Source organism: Barbus barbus, assembly GCF_936440315.1.
Source record: "Barbus barbus genome assembly, chromosome: 13".
Classification (NCBI taxonomy): Eukaryota; Metazoa; Chordata; class Actinopteri; order Cypriniformes; family Cyprinidae; genus Barbus; species Barbus barbus.
The window spans coordinates 12,266,240-12,286,155 of record NC_136741.1 but is presented as its reverse complement, the minus strand read 5'-3'; the positions used below and the strand labels follow the sequence as shown (position 1 = coordinate 12,286,155).

The following is a 19,916-nucleotide window of genomic DNA, read 5'->3' as shown; positions in this document are numbered from 1 at the left end:
AATTCTTTGTTCTAACTCAATGAAATGTTTTGGCTCAACCTGTAATAATGCTATCTGAGTATACAAACAAGCCTAGTTACACAATCACAATGCCAGGAGCAGCTACTGTCAAATAAAAACTAGGCCTTGTCTGAGTTTGAAAAACAAGACATAAGCCATGGGTGTTTTCCTCGTGTCGTTTCTAGTGTACAGAGGTCAGTGCAAAATATTTCAACCTTCAGTATTCAATACAGAGAATCCCATTTCATATAACACTCACTAAACTATCAGTATTCCCAAGGAATGACTTTTGGTAACACTTTTTTAAACCTTTTAGCTTCCAAAAAAGTATCAAAATCTTCAAAATTATGTATGAAAAATGGCTGCTATCTAGATAACGGTTCTCTTTAACAATCTGTAAGATTGTTTCATTAACATCACTCTGAACATGAAATGAACTAAATCAAATTATAAACTGCTCAAATACATTACATCAGCAAAACCTCATACTAATCGGGTTACCATTAGGAAAGCCACAGATGTAGATATAATTATATGAAACTAGTAACATTACATACTACCACTCCAAAAGCTGTTTTTCTCTTCTATCCTGTCTTAGTTTTTCAAGAACATTACTGTTCTTATGCTACAACTGCAATGAAAGCAGAAAGACTTGGAAGAGTTGGACTAAAGAAAATACTCAGAAACTCTATTACGGTGGTTATATTCTAGGCAAAGTAAAATTTACTCAAGCAGGATGCATAAAAACATAAATCTCTATGGAAATGTGGAGAAAACTGAATTATGAATAAAACAATAAAAATGCCTGATAATCAGCGTATGCAAAACACAAAATAAATTAAAGCTGCAAGCAGCGATGACGGACCCAAGCCGTCAGTGCAACCGCCACCCCCGTGGCATCAGGAAAACGGTGCACAGCAAGCACATGCATTACAGTAACCCTCTGGCAGTTTGGATTTGAGGGATTCAGCAATGAAAGGGTTAATCCAAACCATCAAGACTGTGAAACATACACACACATAACAATACATAAAACTTCTGTAACACTTTCAATAAAGTTTCAATTACTAACATTACTAACTATATTAATTAACAAGAACAATACTTATAATATATAATACTGTGAAAATATATTTTTCATTGGTAGTTCATGTTAGTTAATACATTTACTAATGTCAACAAATGAGACATTATTATAGTTACCAAAGCTTTAAAGATTTATAAGTATTTTTAATTATTTATTTTTCCATGAACTAACATTAATCATTTTTACTAACACAAATAAAGTAAAAATATATTGTTAATACTTAATGTTATTTGTGAATTAACCAATGTTAAAAAAACAACATTATTTAACTATTGTTAGTTAACATCATTAATAATTATATACCATTTAATGTTGATCAATATTAATTCCAAAATGTGTTAATGTTTTATTAAAATTTAAAGTTTTATCTTTTGAACATGACTATTTTTCTAACATTAAAAATATTTGTTCCTTGTTAGTTCATTGTAAGTTCATACTATCAATGAAGAATTAACATGCTGTAAAAAAATATATTTTTCATTGTTAGTTCATTTTAATTAATGCATTCCCTAATGTTAACAAATGAGACCTAGTTATAAAGTGTTATCAAAACCTTTAATGATTTATAAGCATTTTTTAACGACTTTATTAATCTAAGCATTCGTGAAATATTTTTGCCTGCATTGCAACTTAGTCTGCATCTGTCAGCTGTTCTGTTTTACTGTTACTTTTAGGGCTGCCACTAACGACTATTTTTATTTTGATTAATCTATCGACTAATATTATTAATTTCCCGCAAAAAAAAAAATTCTTAAAAATATTTTATTAAACCAAATGGAATCCAAATTTCTATGAAATCCTTTTTTAAAGCAAAAGTGAAGTGCAACATAGAGTGCAAGAAGCAAGTGTCCATCTCATAGTCCAAATCACTGAAATCAAAGTTCAGTATTATAGTGTAAGAAAGACAACACATCCACGTGTTCTAGTCTAATAATATAATTATAATCAAAAAACACTTTTTAAAGAGCATTTACCAGAAATATTATTTTACCAGAATTTATTTAGGTGAAAAATGTAAATGTGCAGTATTTCTGAAAAAATATTTTTATATTTATATTTTTATATATATAAAATCAATTAATTGGAGATTAATTATTTATAATCAGTTTATAATTAGCTTTTTATTATGAAATGGAATGGAACAAAATGGAATCCAGAAAATAATGGAAAACAGAATTTGGTACAGATAAAACTGTAAAACTTAATTAATTAGACAGGTTTTTTGATTAATATAATTTTAAAAACTGAATTCGGAAATAAAACTGATTTCATAGGGCCCTATAATTATAATATTTTATTTATTAATAAAAATGGATTTAAGTGAACAATAGCTTTTCAAATGACTTAAAATACATATATAATAGCAATGATGCAATAATAAATAGTACAAATAAAGTATCAAAAGCAAGAAATCATATGGTTTTACTGAACAAAACTGTTAAAATACATAATGTATTATAAACAATAGTGCTAATGTACAGGGTGGGCCATTTATATGGATACACCGTAATAACATGGGAATGGTTGGTGATATTGAAGTCCTGTTTGTGGCAGATTAGTATATGTGAGGGGGCAAACTCCTCAAGATGGGTGGCAAATCCAACACAATGGGCAGCACATTGAACACATTTTATAAGTGGTCAGAAACTTGTAAATAACTCATGAACGAATAAAGTTACGTTGAAACCAAGCACACCATTGTTTTTCTTGTGACATTACCAATAAGTTTGATGTGTCACATGGCCCTCTTCCTATTGAAAAAACAAAAGTTGTATTCAAGATGGCCGACTTCTAAATGGCCACCATGGTCACCACCCATCTTGAGGAGTTTGCCCCCTCACATATACTAATGTGCCACAAACCGGACTTTAATATCACCAAGCATTCCCATGTTATTACGGTGTATCCATATAAATGGCCCACCCTGTAGATTAATTGCATTACAACAAAGGCCTGCAGGGGCGCCGACGGCCTGATGATTATTTTTACACATTACTGTTTAATATTGACCAAGCACCATTTAATTCAAACTTACACTTAATCTTTAATATTTGGCCATTAGGACAGAATTGCCACAGCCACCGTAATTACATGAATATGTGGACATTGTGTAAACTCAGAGTGAGGGTTTGAGCTTTTATTTTGAAATCGCGATGTATTCTCCTGTGTTTGTGTAGATTTATAAATGATTTACCTCACAAATCTGATTAAATGGCGCGCGTTGCATTCCCAGATGAACGTTATAATAAACCCAAAACTCACAACAACATGTAGAGATGGAGTTTGAGTCGCTCCACATGTAAATGTTCCTGCTGAACTACTGTGAACGGAGCCGCTGTGAGATGCACGTGCTTAACCTACACGCATGTAAATAATTAAAGCGTTTATACTGTGTTAGAACTGCATGGCATATAATTATTTAATTAAATCATAGCTTTTGTGAATTCACAATTATGCTTAATAATTTTTAAATGGGTTTAATATATCATGCAGCCTTGGAACATAGTCTAATAATGTGTTCTATGGATTCTCGTCCGTGAAATGCGCCACTTCCGGTATTTTGCCGGTTAGTAGACGCCAGCAAAATGAAGTCGACGATTTCTAAAAATCGACTAGTCGACTAAAATCGACGAATCGCGACAGCCCTAGTTACTTTTAAACCACTATTAAAGCATCAAAAGTTTAAACAGACCCTCTCTCTCTCTCTCTCTCTTTCTATCTCTCACCCACCCACCCCCCACACACAGAAGCAGAGAGACATCACATGTCTGATAAGTTTTTTAATTTTCTGCTCTCCATAGTGTATTGTAAATTCATGGAATTAATCACATTTCTTCAGAATGACTTGTTCTGTGTATGTCATTTTTTATGAAGTGTTTGGAAGCTGCTCTTAAAAGATTAAAAAAAATTGTGCTCTCTTTTTTTTTACTGTAACTTTAATAAATTGCCATTAAAACACTGTTCAAGATATCCTAAATCCATTCACAATTTAGCATCTTCAGTACCTTGGCATCATGTTGAAAAAGGTTTGGTGTGAATTAGTGTTGTCACGATACTGGAATTTCTAACTTCGATACGATACCTTGAAAAATATCGATACTCGATACCATTTTCGATACCACGGAGAAAAAAACTGCCACAATATTAAGGGGGTAATTTTTTTAATTTAAAGATAAATGTAACAAGTCGAGAACATGCGGTATATTTTACAAGAACAAAAAAATGTCTTGAGGTACTGCATTTGTTGATTTATTTATTAATCTTAGTTAATGTTAATGAAATGTTAATTGAAACTAACGTTTACTAATACATGTACTAATTAAAATCCAAAGTTCTATTTGTTGATATTCTCATTTGATATTTCCAGATATAGGGCCCTATGAAATCAGTTTTATTTTTCCACAAATTCCGTTTTATTTTTTTCTACATTCAATTTTTTCCATTTTAATTTTTCTGGATTCCGTTTTTTTCCGTTTGAATTTTTCTGGACTTTTTTTTTTTTAAATGGTCAAATTAAATGATATTAATCTAAAAGCATGTCTAATTCATTAAAATCATGAAAATTATACAATTTAACATTTAATTTATTAAAAGTGTAACAAAAATGACACGTTTGGGCCGTATGAAATGTTTTGTTTTTTTCTCACCTTATGTTTTATTGTTACCAAATTCTGTGTTTTAGCATGTCTATTATTTGAATGCATACAAACTATTTTTATTTATTCTTACAGTAGCCTTATGAAATGTTTTCCCCCTCAGAAATTCTGTGTTGTGTATTTAAATTTTACTGGATATCAGATGAAGGCATAAAACAATTTTAATGAATTTATATTTGAATTAATGAAAATTAAACATTTACATTTTTGGCAAATGAAGGGGATTTACTATTAAAATTAAAATATTTTGTGATTATTTCTTTTAAAAAAATTAACAGTAGTAGTAAGTAGTAGTATTATGTACATTCTACTAAATAATAGTAATATAGTCTATTTCTGGCACACGGTCTTTAATAGGTTAAACCGAACTTTTATTTTGACGGGTTGCCGTGAATACCTCTAAAGTTCTGTGTGTGTATGATATGACGCTAGTTTTACTCAAATTAAATGGTAAAATGCTCGTAAAGTGCCTTTCAGATCAGTTCTGGAGATATTGTTGATGTATTTATGTCCTCATTGAGACGGCAGACGCTGAAATCACCGCGAGCGCCACATTAGTAAACACAACCGCACGTGCAGCACATTCACACAGAGACGCGCAGAACATGCAGGATTCATATTTAAATCCACTTTTGCAGCTTAATATTTACAGATACTAGTCCATATCGCGATTTGATTTAAGTGTAATGACCTACTTTTGATTAATTAATCCAAACTTTGACAAATTCCGTGACATTCCGCGTTAAACTGAAAATTCCGTTTTTATGACTGGATTCCGTGCGCGTTCTCTGCATCGCGGAGATCATAGATCCCTACAGATAGCGCTCCTGTTGTGTTGTAACATCCAGAGCAGTCATCTTTCTATTCACTTCACTTTTGCTATTTAACCAGAGCGAAGGAGACGAGTGCGGTCACGTGTGGTGCTTGTCCACACGCCTTTGGAGAGAAATTAAAGTGACAGCTCGGCTAGTATCGGTGTATCGATACTTCGGGAAATTAATATTGGTACCGTTCAGATATTTCAGTATCGATATTTATCGAAATATCGATATTTTTGACAACACTAGTGTGAATTACTTGTTTCTGCTTGGATGAGTATGAATTTATTTGCAGCCTGAAATTGCCATTAAAATAAAAATAGCTGACTTCCTGTTGGTCGTAGCTAATGACTGTAAATTAGAAAGTTGTCCGGCTTGATTAGATCAATATATGTACCGAGTTTGGTGTCTGTAGGTAAAACTAACCCCCCCATTTTTGACAAAAGGTGGCGCTATAGAGTGCCTCTTCCACGCCCGTTTATGAGCTTTTTCCAGTGTCTAACTATCATTAATACTGATATGTGTGTTGAGTTTCATGACATTCTAAACATGTTATCTGCCTCAAAATCACCAGAAAAGAATTTTCAAATTTGACAAGTTGCCATGGCAATAAAATTTTAGATATCAATATTCCCTTCACAGTTTTACATCGGCCGTGTTTTGACATTATTCTGGTGAAGTTTGAAGCAAATCAAGTAAAAATAAGATGCTGAATTCAAAGCATTTTGAAAACGACACACTTCCTGCAGCCAGTTGGTGGCGCTATAACTTTGACTCCTAATAGTCACATCTATGCGATCGGCATCATACAACGAACAAACCACTGACGTTTGATTAAAATCAGACAATGTATGTCGCTGTTACTAGGCATTTCCTGTTTATCATTTTTCGCCATAACTTCATTGCCTCGCCACGGGCAAACCGTTCGAGATATCAAAAATCTCTTCGCAATTTAGCATCCCCAATGTCTTGAAATCATGTTCACTGGGGATTTCCAAATGATTGCCACCAAACTCGGAGGAGTATATCAAATTCCAGAGCATGCGCTTTTTAAACAGCCCTGAATGAGCCTATGACATGCAGTCTGAAAGTTGTTCGGTTCATTGAGTTCTATATGTGTACCAAGTTTCATATGAATACGTGCAAGTATGTGTGAGCTATACATCAAGTTTTCTGAGTTTTCCAGGGGGCGCTGTAGAGCCCCTGTGCCACGCCCGGGTCCCAGCCTCAGTGGCGTCCTAATGGTCGTGGATTCCAGCATGTGTGCCAATTTTCAAGAGTTTTTGGGCACGTTAAGGCCCAAAAAAGTTTAAATAAAAAAATTAATAAATAAATAAAATAATCCTTTGGAAAACAAGAGGGCCCTGCGCCTTACTGGCTTGGGCCCTAATAACGTTATCTTAATCCAGTGCTCTGAAATATTTTACTGCCATTTCATAAACTAAACCAATAATACACGTGGAATAGTTGCAAAATAATAAGATATCGATGGCACGTCCATTCACAATCTACTCTAGATTCAAGCAGTACAAAGGTGTTTCACAAAAGGAGAAACAAAACATAAGGACCTAAACAAAATTATTGCACAGCTTAATTTACATATACAACTCAAATACAAGATTTCTGCAGCGAGTTGTATTTTCATAGACCTATGGCACTCAAGATCAGTGCAAAACATTTGTGTCCAAGCAGCTTTGTTTGTAGCATTCTCCACTGGACTGAATTTTCTTTTTTATGATTGCCTGAGCTCTGCTTACAGCCAAATATGATTTAATTGTGGACTAAATATCTAAAACCTGAGCCACTTCTTAGAGCTTCTGGGTAACACTCCCTGGGAGAAAGAAAAAAAAGTACTGTATGCACACAAATGTAGAAACCTGTTTCAACAGAGATAGACATCTTGTGGCCAGTTTGAGAACTGCAGGAGCTGTGCTTGAGAGAGAAAGGGGCTTTTTAACTCTCAGAAATAACCACTGCAGATGTTATTACTAGAGCAGCACATGCACATTATGTACATTTACATTTATGACATCAGACATTTATGACATCAGGTTCCTTTCATGCTGTGCTACTTTCTGAGGAGGAAATAGCACAGACAGAATGATTACAGCCTTACTAAGACACTGTCACAGTTTCCTGTGTGTTGCTTGCTGTGTCAATATGATCGGCTGAGGGTTCTTCAGCCTCCGAGGCGCTGGAGTCATCATCATCTGTGTGTTCTGCGCTGTGGTACAGCATGAGGGCCTGGGTCTTATGGGTAATGGTGATGGTGCATGGACCTTGCGCCCACGGCTCTCCATCCACCTGCATTGGCATCCGAGAACTCTTCAACACCAGCTACCACAAAAAAAAAAGCAAAGGATAAAGAGTCACCTTTACTCATATAGTGCATTATGCAATACATATCATTTCAAAGCAGCTTTGCAGTATTAAATAGGAAAATAACAGAATCGGTGATGCAAACGTCTTCAAACGTGAAAAATATCTAATTCTGCTTTAAAGTAGACATAAACAAAATAGTCATTAATCAGCTCAGTTCAGTTTAGTGTTGGTTCCAGTTCAATAAGAATGTTTATATTGTAACATTTATCAAATTTTGAATTGAAATCAAATCAAAGGCAGCTTTAAAGAAGGTAATAAATCATTATTGTGTCATTATTGTCATAGGTGTCATTATTCAGCTCAAGTCAGTTCAATGTTGATTCAATCCTGTTCAATAACAGAACATGTTGCAAAATTCATCAATCATGAAAAATTAAGGCTATAAAGCAGCTCTACAGAAAACAAATGAGTCATCATCCAGCTCAATTCAGTTCAAGATTTGTTCTCATCTAATATCCCCATTGTAAGTCACTTTGTATAAACGCATCTGCAAAATGACTAAATGTAAATGTATATCGCCAACACCGATTTGTGGATTGCTATTATTCAGCAGAGAGGTCTGCACAGGCATTAGATTACATTACATTTAGTCATTTAGAAGACGCTTTTATTCAAATGAGGACAATGGAAATGATCAAAATCAACAAAAGAGCAATGATATGCAAGTGCTATGACAAGTCTCAGTTAACCTAATGCAGTACGCATAGCCACGTTTTTTTTTTAATTGTATAATATATAAAAAGAAAACAAATAGATAGAATCCAAAAAGAATAGAGAAGCTAGTGTTTGTTTTTTAAGAAAACAAGCAATTAGTATATTAATAGAGTGCAAGTCTAAAAGGGGCAAGTTATTTATTTTTATTTTTTTAAAGAATAGAATTAGAATAGAGTGTGCTAAAGTTAAAGGGTCAAATAAAGATGGAAGAGATGTGTTTTTAGTCGATTCTTGAAGATGGCTAAGGACTCAGCTGAGTTGGGCAGGTAATTGTCTTTTGCCAATTGTGATCCAAGTGAACTTGCTTCTTGAATAAGAGAAATAAAGGGAGGGACTTGAATTTGTCTTTCAGAAATCGATTGGTCAGTTTTCTGTTGCTTGCTAATTACTGCAGTCACTTCATGTAAGTGACAGGTTGCTGAAAGAACAGCATTGAGACTTGACTGGCTATTGGACAACATTATTGCCCAGACCTGACGTCAAAAGGGAAGAGACGTCATTGCAAGATGATAGGCATAGTTTAGTTTAGTTTGTCTGGCGTTTTCAATTCATTTCTATGGAAGCTCACGTGCTGGCTTGTGAAAAACACTGAGCATCCAAGAGTGAACAAAACTATGCAAATAAGCAGCATCTGTCTAGAAAATTTAAAAATATACAGATTGTGCAAAAGTTTCTGCTGGATTTTGTGCGTAAATCATATTGTTTACACATTGGATGCTTTGTAGTTATTACATATTTATTAAATATTGTGGTTTTGGCACTTTTACTGTGAATAGACGTCACAAGTTTATTAAATTGACATATATATATATATATATATGATTATATTGACTGTGTACTGAAAAACAGATCAAACATAGTTGCTATAGACACACGCCATGGAGCTGAACCATGACACACAATTAAGCACCATTTAAGCTGTATGAATAAAAAACATTTGTATGTCTTACCCGTACTGTATGTGCCTGTCCCAGCCTCACAGGATTGGCCAGTTTCACCTGGATCTGTGCACAGTGGAATGAGCCATACACTCCCACCACCTCTAATAAACCATCATCAACACTAAAGAATGACATAAAGAAAGTACTCATTAAACAGGCAATATTTGCAAGGGTCATTCTACTCTGATCCAGGCCAATAGGCATGAAGTTTTATTTAATTTCAACCAAATCTTGACAAGGTCAAGACTGTATATTAGAGTATAGTATAGTAGAGTATATAAAGCATATAGCAGAGTGGTATTTGGATTCTCACCGTGTTGGAGGATAGGGTTCGTCTCCCATTCCCTCCCACAGTCTACAGCCACCGCCCCAGTAGCCGATATTGCACACTATAATCCCCTCCAGACTGGGCAAAGTCACTTGTTCTCCATCCAGTTCCAGCTAAAGAAGCACAATTAAGCTTTATCGAGCATTAAAACTTTAATAATGCAGCATCTTCCATATGTGTGGCGGAAAAGAGAAACTATAAACTCATAGTTACATCTAATCAGGATTTTTCTCTAGTTTATGCTTAAAAATACACTTTTGGTCAGAGCTGTGGCATAGCGGTTGCAGCACATTGATGCAGGTGGCATTTTGTGTTAAGCTTCATTGCATTAAAATACTCTCCTATTTCAGGTTTATGCACAAAAAATTGAAACACTGCAGGGCTTTCAACATTGTTGGGTCTGCCGATGTCAGCTTCTGTCACATGGCATTTGGTCTAACATGGTCTGTTTGTATGAACAATGGTAGGTAGATAAGGCAATATTTGGGAAACCTGTTTAGAAAAAGTAATCATTTTTGCAATTCCATTTGGTGCTGCTAGCAGTTCAGAAATTACAGTGCAGCTTTTAAGAACGAAAAAACTGTTCTCACAAAAGCACCAGGAATCAGTAACCATACAAAGCTATTGCTTGAAGCAGTTTGTTAGAAATATGCTGTGTTCCTATTCGCCTCCTTATACTATGCCCTGAAAGTATGTACTCTTTTTTTTTTTTTTTTTTTAAGAAAAAGTACATACTTTTGAGTGTGTAGCAGAACAATAGGCAAGCTTTGGGACATCCTCATCATAATTATGTATTTAATGGAGTGCTCTGTTGCTTAGTTATGTGCATCCTGTCATCATTTAAACTGCCGTGTCAATCATCTTCTCACAGTTAACATCACCCACATTTCGTTTAATTTAATTTCCTATGGTATTGGAGAGAAATGATCTTTCAGCTCTCCTAATGTGTTTGCATAATACTGCACTTAAAAATGAATGACTAAATGTATCTGTATAAAAAAATCTCAATGTTGTTGCAGATGGAATATAACGCAGATAGCATTAAATAAATATCCTCACATATCCCCCATGTCTGTAGATATTTAACACTTTTAATTCACTTTTGTAATTCTAATCTAATCCTCATCCAACACGCAATGGGTTGTGGGAAGTATTAGCTGTGTGCACGGATCTGGACTTTAAATTTTCACCAGAAATAGTAGACCATTAATTCTAATTTTGAATACTATTTAGGATGGATAGTATGTGAATTGAGATACAGCAATAGATTCTTAAGGCTAGAATACACTACACAATTTATGCCCCGATTTTCCCCTGATTTACAGTCCAAACAAGTTGATGCTAGTTGTCGAAAGTCAGAGCCAGTCCGCAAATTTGAGTTCACAGATTTAATTGAAAAATCACATGATGTGCATGATGATCACTGACTCCGAGTGTTTAGCTTCAGACTACGATTCTATCCATTGATCCTCAGGCATTTAGTGTCTGATGGCCAGTTTTCCTCCATGACTGCGTTTTAAAATTTGTTTTGCGATTTTAAAAGTCATGTAGTGTATTCCAGGCTTTAGTATTTCATCATAATATCATAACTGAGACACCACAGCAATGAAGCAGGAAGTTCATGTCAAGGCTAAGGCTTCCAGAGAACACGCTAGTCATATGACGCCAACAACAACAAAGGAAACAGTTAGAAAACACTTTGCCCTTGAATCACTTGTCTCAGTAAGCAAAGTAACATGTTTACCTCAATCCTCTTATCCAGATCTTTACATTCTTGCACTAAACAATCTTTGGTACCATAGAGGAAGTACACTGCCTGTGAGAAAAGACAATTGTCAGCACTATTAGCCATGATTTTACAAAACACTTCTGTTTTTAATGAAAAGGGGGAACCAAGCAGTGTGTTTAAACAGGAAAAGTTGTCCAATGGTCCTACTAGTAGTAGATGAATAAGTTTTTATAGGTACAGTGAACGTGTTTTATTGCAAAACACTTTAGCTGCTACTGAGGTGAGACATAGCTAGGGGCAGGTTTAGTATGGTATGGTTAAGTTTAAGGGTTGGTTAATGGGCAGGGGTAAGGTCAACAGATTATAGATGTATCTAAAGAAATTAGTTAAAGATGTAATTAAAAAGGTGTACATTTGCAGTGGGGAAAAAACATTATTTGATCCCCTCCTGATTTTGTACATTTGCCCACTGACAAAGAAATGATCGGTGTATAATTTTAATGGTAGGTTAATTTGAACAGTGAGAGACAGAATAACAACAACAAAAAGTTATAAACTGATTTCCATTTTAATGAGTGAAATAAGTATTTGATCCCCTAATCAATCAGCAAGATTCCTGGCTCCCAGGTGTCTTTTATACAGGTAACGAGCTGAGATTAGGAGCACTCTTAAAGGGAGTGCTCCTAATCTCAGTTTGTTACCTGTAATCAATCAGAATCCAAACTCTCCACCATGCCAAAGACCAAAGAGCTGTCCAATGATGTCAGGGACAAGATTGTAGACCAACACAAGGCTGGAATGGACTACAAGACCATCGTCAAGCAGCTTGGTGAGAAGGTGACAACAGTTGGTGCGATTATTTGCAAATGGAAGAAACACAAAATAACTGTGAGTCTCCCTCGGACTGGGGGTCAATGCAAGACCTCACCTCGTGGAGTTTAAATGATCATGAGAACGGTGAGGAATAAGCCCAGAACTACACGGGAGGATCTTGTCAATGATCTCAAGGCAGATGGGACCATAGTCACCAAGAAAAAAATTGGTAACACACTACGCCATGAAGGACTGAAATCCTGCAGCGCCCGCAAGGTCCCCCTTCTCAAGAAAGCACAAGTACAGGCCCATCTGAAGTTTGCCAATGAACATCTGAATGATTCAGTGGAGAACTGGGTGAAAGCGTTGTGGTCAGAGGAGACCAAAATTGAGCTCTTTGGCATCAACTCAACTCGCCGTGTTTGGAGGAGGAGAACACCATCCCCACCTTCAAACATGGAGGTGGAAATATTATGCTTTGGGGGTGTTTTTCTGCTAAGGGGACAGGACAACTGCACCGCATCAAAGGGACGATGGACATGTACCGTCAGGGCCATGGCATTGAAGCCACCAGGGCATTGAAAATAGGTCGTGGATGGGTATTCCAGCATGACAATGACCCAAAACACACGGCCAAGGCAACAAAATAGTGGCTCAGGAAGAAGCACATTAAGGTCCTGGAGTTGCCTAGCCAGTCTCCAGACCTTAATCCCATAGAAAATCTGTGGAGGGAGCTGAAGGTTCCAGTTGCCAAACGTCAGCCTCGAAACTTTAATGACTTGGAGAGGAGATGTGTGCAAACCTGGTGGCCAACTACAAGAAACGTCTAACCTCTGTGATCGCCAAACAAGGGTTTTGCCACCAAGTACTAAATCAAGTCAAGTCACCTTTATTTATATAGCGCTTTTAACAAAACAGATTGTGTCAAAGCAACTTTCCAATATCAAAATAGGAAAATAGAGTCAATAATGTAAAATTACAAGATTAAACACTCAATTTTCAGTTAAAGGCATTTCTTTATTGACACTAAGTCATGTTTTACGAAGGGGTCAAATACTTATTTGACTCATTAAAATGCAAATCTATTTATAACTTTTTTTAAATGCGTTTTTCTGGATTTCTTTGTTGTTATTCTGTCTCTCACTGTTAAAATAAACCTCCCATTAAAATTATAGACTGATCATTTCTTTGTTTTTACATTGAAATATGCAGTTTATTCCGCAATGAACATTCTTGCTGCATAGAAACAATGTTAAATGCTTTTTCAATTTAATCCCCTGAAATAAAAAGTGAAAAGATGGACATGAAACGCCTAAGACCTTATTGATGATTCGGCTGGAGAAAAAGGAGGGCGTTTTCTCTCTGTGCGCATGGAAGTTCAGTGCCATGAGAGCATCAGGACCCACTGAGAAATAATTATTCATGGACAACACCTGGCAAGAAAACAACTTCATGAATTAAACGTGCCATGATTGATTTAACAAATACTGTTTCATAGGATTTTTTTTATAATAAATTGGTCATGTTAAAAATTTGCTTAGTATACAAATAATTTCATTTGCATTCTGGGGCACATCTTCCTGCTGGTTGATCATATATTGTATGTACTGACCTTTGGCTTACGAAAATAGTTTCCTTTGGAGACAACTTGAACTTTCCACCTAACACATTAACAGCAGAAATACAAAATAAATCGAATAACAAAAGCCATTCTTCATAATTCAAGACTTTACAGCTTAGCCAGGGTCTTACCTGTCCATTTTGACTACCTCAGCCTCTAGAACATTCCTGAGCACCTGTTCTACTGGAATCTCTCCAGCATATCCTGCTCCCAATCCTAAAGAGTTTGATAAATCATTGCCTGTGCCCAACGGCAGGATAGTCACAAGAGGGATAAACTGATCCTGACACTTTACAGAATGAGAGAGAGAAAAACACAGACAATATTTTAATAACCCAAAACATTTTTATTGAAATAACACCACAAATGTGAATATTAGCATCACATAATGACATTACAGATCCAACTAGCAAGGTCACATACTGTACATGTACAGTCATTATATGGCACAGCGCTAAAACACAAGGGGGGAAAAAAGCTTGGTTTACATCCACAACAACTGACTTTAATATAATTTATTACACTTTCAAGTCCACTCAACTATTCAGCTACAGCTCTCACCTTCAGCTTCATGGTATCAATGGCATCCAGAACCCAGCCTACTGTGCCATCTCCCCCGCACACCAAAACACGCACGCTGCCTGGGGGCAGAAGAGTACACAGCTGCAGGGCTTTAGAGGGAGGCAGCTCAGAGAGATCAAACACCTGGAAGAAAGAAAAAAATAAAATAACTAAACTTCTTGTTTTAACCATTAAATAGTAGGAAGAATGTGATCTATCTTTCAAACAAAAGAAAAAGAGCCAAGAGTGCATGGAAACAGAGAGAGACTGGCTGATTATGTGAATGTGAGCACAGAGCCAAACGACACCTGCACGGGGTTCAGGAGGGTACGAAATTCTCCCAGCAAAACTTCCCCCATGTTGTTACCACTTCTTGTGTTTGCCAAGATCAGAACTGGAGTCCAGCCACTCCCACAGACTGCAGCAAGCTGCATGCAAAAAAATAAAATAATTACTATTAAACACTTGGTCAGGTTATTTTCATTATGTTCATTTAGTCGACTGTGCAAGCATTGATCTATTTTGCACATTTTGCAACATTTCAAAACTCTTTCATTTGTAATTTACTCACAGCTATGTTTTTTTCAAATGTTTATTCATCTTTTAATTAATATATTTGTTTAATCTATAAATACTGCTAATTTCAAATAAAAGCCTTTGTCACTTTTTTATTTAAAAACACAAATACTGCATTAAAGAATGGAAATAATGCAGTCACTCAAGATGCAAGTTGCATTTTTTCATACACAAGATGCTGAAAAAGTCAAAGATGTCAGTCTAAAACACTTTTACATATAAAAGCTATACATCTGACTGTCATTAATTACATTGCATTTTTATTAGTGGTTAATCGTTTTGTATACCTATAAATGTTCTGGTTTGATTAATATGTGTTTGTCAACAATAAAAATGACATTTATAAATGCCAAAATTACATTTGAAAAAGAAAAACTACACAAAATGAATTCTCCTTTAAAGTTCTGTCAATTATTCTCAACAGTTTACTACTACTGTATATCATATACGTAAAAAACAATCACAATGAACATGTACATGAGGCAGGAACTTACACTACTCAATGGAGAAGAATAGTGCAAAAGTATGTAAAATGGGAGATACTTAATGTTTCATACTTAATGTTCTCTACTAAAAATATCATAATGGTCTCATATTTTTGGCTAGCTGTACACGTTGGAAAAATGTACACTACATTTAAACTAGCACTAGAGATTATTATAAAAAATTAATAGAAATAAATTAGTAGAAATAAACAGGCATTTTATTCCCTGTTTTTGTACCTCTGGTTTAAAACAGGCACATCTCCTTTAACGCAAAAAAAGTAGAAAACTAGTAATTTTGGCAGCTTGGTTTTAACAAAAGCTGTTTTTGGACCAATAACCTCTGTGTCCTGCTTAAAAGAAAAAAAAATTGTCTCTGTTGTCAATTATTTTACAGATGTTTGTGTCTGTGGATGGATCCTCACCTTGCTGTACTCATCGGGGTGTCTTCGGCGGAGTTTGTTGACTTGATAGAGGTAATTCGGAGGTATGATAACAGAGCGGAACTCTCCAAGATCACACAAATCATCATTCAGACTAGAAAGGCAGTCATCATGCACTGTGGTCTGACACCATACACACCTATATATATTTCAAAATAAAAACAAAAAATGTGAGTGAGGGCACTTAGAACTGGTAGCTTGGTAGCTGTACTGACTGCAAACCCTCTGTAGTAAAACTCACAGTAAGATTTCTTATGTTACACATAATATATTCTTAATAAACCATAAAAAAATGGCACAAATATATTAAAAATTATTTTAAATTAGTACTTCTTTTGGCTTTAGCCTCCGCAAAAGCGGATCTGGCACCAGTTTAGCACTACCTTTGACACTGAGGATTGAGGTAGAAGGACCTGGTCATATTAGCTGGACTACAGGGATTACTGACTCTTTAATCAAACCATGCTTTAGAAAGATTAAACACAAGAGAAAAGGACAGGCTTCTGGTTTGCTTTGTTTGTTCAACAGTCAGTGATGTATTTTAAAGTGCCGCAACCTCAACAAAAATCAATCAATCAATCAATCAAGAAAGAAAGAAAGCTCATGTTTATTTTAAATACCTGTAGTCGCAGAGTTTAGGTTGAGTCCCGCATTGCTGCTTGCACTCGGCACAGTAGCTGGCAAGGGGCACATTTCCCCTGACCCACTGATGGTAAAACCTCCCATCTGTCTGACTCTGGGTCATGATCTCCTTACATGAGAGGATGCGATCTGCCCTCTGTATGCACTCCTCGTCCGCACATATGCCGCAGCAGTCACAGAACGCCCCCTGCAGGATGGGCTGAGAGCACACGCAGCAGTAGGTGGGCTTGTGGAACAGGTCTGTGTAGTGCCAGCCGTGTTTGCTCTTTCGGAACAGATCTTTCAGCTGAACTTTGCGTTTGGGACGCTGGAAGCTGCACCACAGTGTGATGAGCACTGGGACCAGAACAGCAACCGTGGTCCAGAGGAGCAAGGTCCACTCTTCCCTCATCTCTTCCGTACTCTCCTCCATAGTCACAATTCTAATTTTACTAAAATTTCGTCATGCAAAAGCCAGAGCAGATGAAAATAATCAGTGATTGCCTGCGATCGTCATTAGTCAAGGTGTGAAAGTTTTAACGTCCCAAAACGATCTTCTATTTCTATTCTAACCCCATCCGAGCTGCACATCATTGCATCTCCAGTCAATGCACCAAATGAGACCCACTGATGTTACAGCACAGCCATCGTAAACACCTCCTTGCTGTCAAACACTTGGTACAGCAAGCCAAATCGTACTTACGGCAGATAAATGCATTCACGTATATGTTCTAGCTACATTTTGTTTTCAAGGGGAAGATGCCGTCTTCATCTTTGTTATCCACGCATTTTAAAAGTGCATTGAAACCACTGGAATAACAAAAAAACGATAAAAACCTTACAAGATTCATCTAGTTCAATATACGGAAACGGAAATGATGACGTAGGCTTATGACGGAACATGTTCAGTGACCAATAGGAACACGATACGTGAGAAAAATGAGAACCGTAACATTTGCACGATTTTTATGCTTCACAGGATGACAGTTAAGCATTTAGCCTAGAGCAAGAAAGAAAAGATGATAAATGAGGTATAATAATGAAACAGAGGAAAGAGTTACAAAGAATAAATGTTACATTAAGAATACTATAGGTGGGAAATTAATACTGAAAACAAGGTCTGACGTTTAGAGATTTTCACTAGGCCTACTCCCGACGAAATACAGCCTACAAGTTTTTAATTTAATTTGTTACATTTATATAGCGCTTTTCTGGGTAGGCTACTCTAAGCGCTTTACATAGAAGGGGGGACTCTCCTCAACCACCACCAATGTGCAGCATCAACCTGGATGATGCGACGGCAGCCATATTGCGCCAGAACGCCCACCACACACCAGCTTACTGGTGGAGAGGAGACAGAGTGATGAATCCAATCAGTGTATGTGGATGATTCGGAGGCCATGATGCCGCGGTTACACCCCTACTCTTTTTCGAAGGACATACTGGGATTTTTAATGACCACAGAGAGTCAGGACTTCGGTTTAATATAGCTTTGCAGTAGTAGCAATAAATATGGTATTTTGATGATGGTTCCATTATAAATCAGAATCAGAATTAGCTTTATTGCCGGAGATACAAGGAATTTGTTTTGGTGAGAGAAGCTCCACAGTGCGACAGAATGACAGTGACAAGACAAGACACAGATAAAAAAAAAAAAAAAAAAAAAAAAAAAAATATATATATATATATATATATATATACAAATATACAAAATAGACAATGTGCAAAATAGCACAAACACAATATACAAAATAGACAATTTAGTATGTACAGTTATGTTAGGTGCTAATTTGAAATGTAATAAGTATATGTGTGTTGAATAAATAAATGTATGATAGTGTTGTGTGTTTCATGTTTATTGTTAAGTGTTCAAATGTTCATGAGATGGATTGACTGAGGGAAGAAACTGTTCCTGTGCCTGGTCGTTCTGGTGCTCAGAGCTCTGTAGCGTCGACCAGCTGGCAACAGTTCAAAGGGGGAGTGTGCTGGATGTGAGGGGTCCAGAGTGATTTTGCCAACCCTTTTTCTCACTCTGGATAAGTACAGTTCTTGGACACTGGGGAGGGTTGCACCAATGATTCGCTCAGCAGTCCGGACTACCCTCTGTAGACTTCTGAGGTCAGATTTGGTAGCTGAACTGAACCAGACTGTTATTGACGTGCAGAGGACAAATTCAATGATGGCAGAGTAGAACTGTTTCAGCAGCTCCTGGTGATTAAATATGATTAAATATGGTGATTATCTCTAAGGTGGACACCCATGTCATGTTAACAACTATAAAAGTCAGCCACCTATTTATCATCATGTTAACTATTGTGCATTTAGCCCCAACAGCTTTTTACCCCAAATGCCCCAAATATTTAATAAGTAATATTTCTTATTGTTTTTGTTATATAGGTGTTAATGTTACCTTTTATGTTGTTGTATGCTGCATATTACAGTCTATTAGTCTATTTCTTTGATTTTGCCCAGTGTTTTGTGTGGGTAAATGTGCACTGTCAATTCATGTTTATAATAACAATTGAAAGGCCCTTTCTGTTGAAATTTTATAATGTAGCCATCTACTGTATGGGTGCTTGTCAGATACAAAGCAGATTATTGTAGTCTGGATAGCCAATATTAACATTATTTCAGTTACTGAAATACACAGACACCAAAATGCTATTCCATAATGCCTGAAACATTGACGGTATATTTGTTTGTTTGCTTTTTAAATAAATTTCTGGCAACCACAAAACCACAGCGATCAGGTTTTAACCATTATGGGTTTTTGGGGGGGTTTTTTTCAGTTGAGTTTACTATAGCTGCTCCCCTCTTATCCCAATCTGTGGTTTCTTACAATTATCATTCAACTAGCTATATGAAGAACAATGAACACGATAATTTCTACTGCTTGTCTGATTAAGCACCTTCTTACAGTTTGCACTTGTAATGAAATGACCCAAGTTTCTTTTTGCGGTCGCTGATAATCAAGCTGCTAAATTCAAGAAATGTACCAAATATATGTATCCAAATAAAGTGTGTGATTCACTTGTAGGCACGAATACTAATGTTTTGCAGATAACATTAGACAGAGAGGCATTTAACAGTGATATTTAGGACCAATACTACAAACAACAAAATAACTGAACACTGGAAACCTGA

At 36.1% G+C, this 19,916-nt stretch overlaps 1 protein-coding gene across 1 annotated transcript; it reads right to left on the bottom strand.

Annotated features, from left to right (window-relative positions):
• Window positions 1–4,563: 4,563 nt before the first annotated feature.
• On the bottom strand, window positions 4,564–17,665 carry LOC306879448 (diacylglycerol kinase epsilon-like). Its single transcript, XM_079432400.1, has 11 exons — window positions 16,772–17,665; window positions 16,134–16,290; window positions 14,959–15,078; window positions 14,651–14,794; window positions 14,221–14,378; window positions 14,081–14,129; window positions 13,788–13,901; window positions 11,671–11,742; window positions 9,912–10,039; window positions 9,608–9,719; window positions 4,564–7,898 (listed from the first exon to the last, which is right to left on the bottom strand). The coding sequence occupies exons 1-11, from the start codon at window positions 17,203–17,205 to the stop codon at window positions 7,677–7,679; spliced, it is 1,710 nt and encodes a 569-aa protein (XP_079288526.1). The 5' UTR covers window positions 17,206–17,665; the 3' UTR covers window positions 4,564–7,676.
• Between the last annotated feature and the right edge of the window lie 2,251 nt (window positions 17,666–19,916).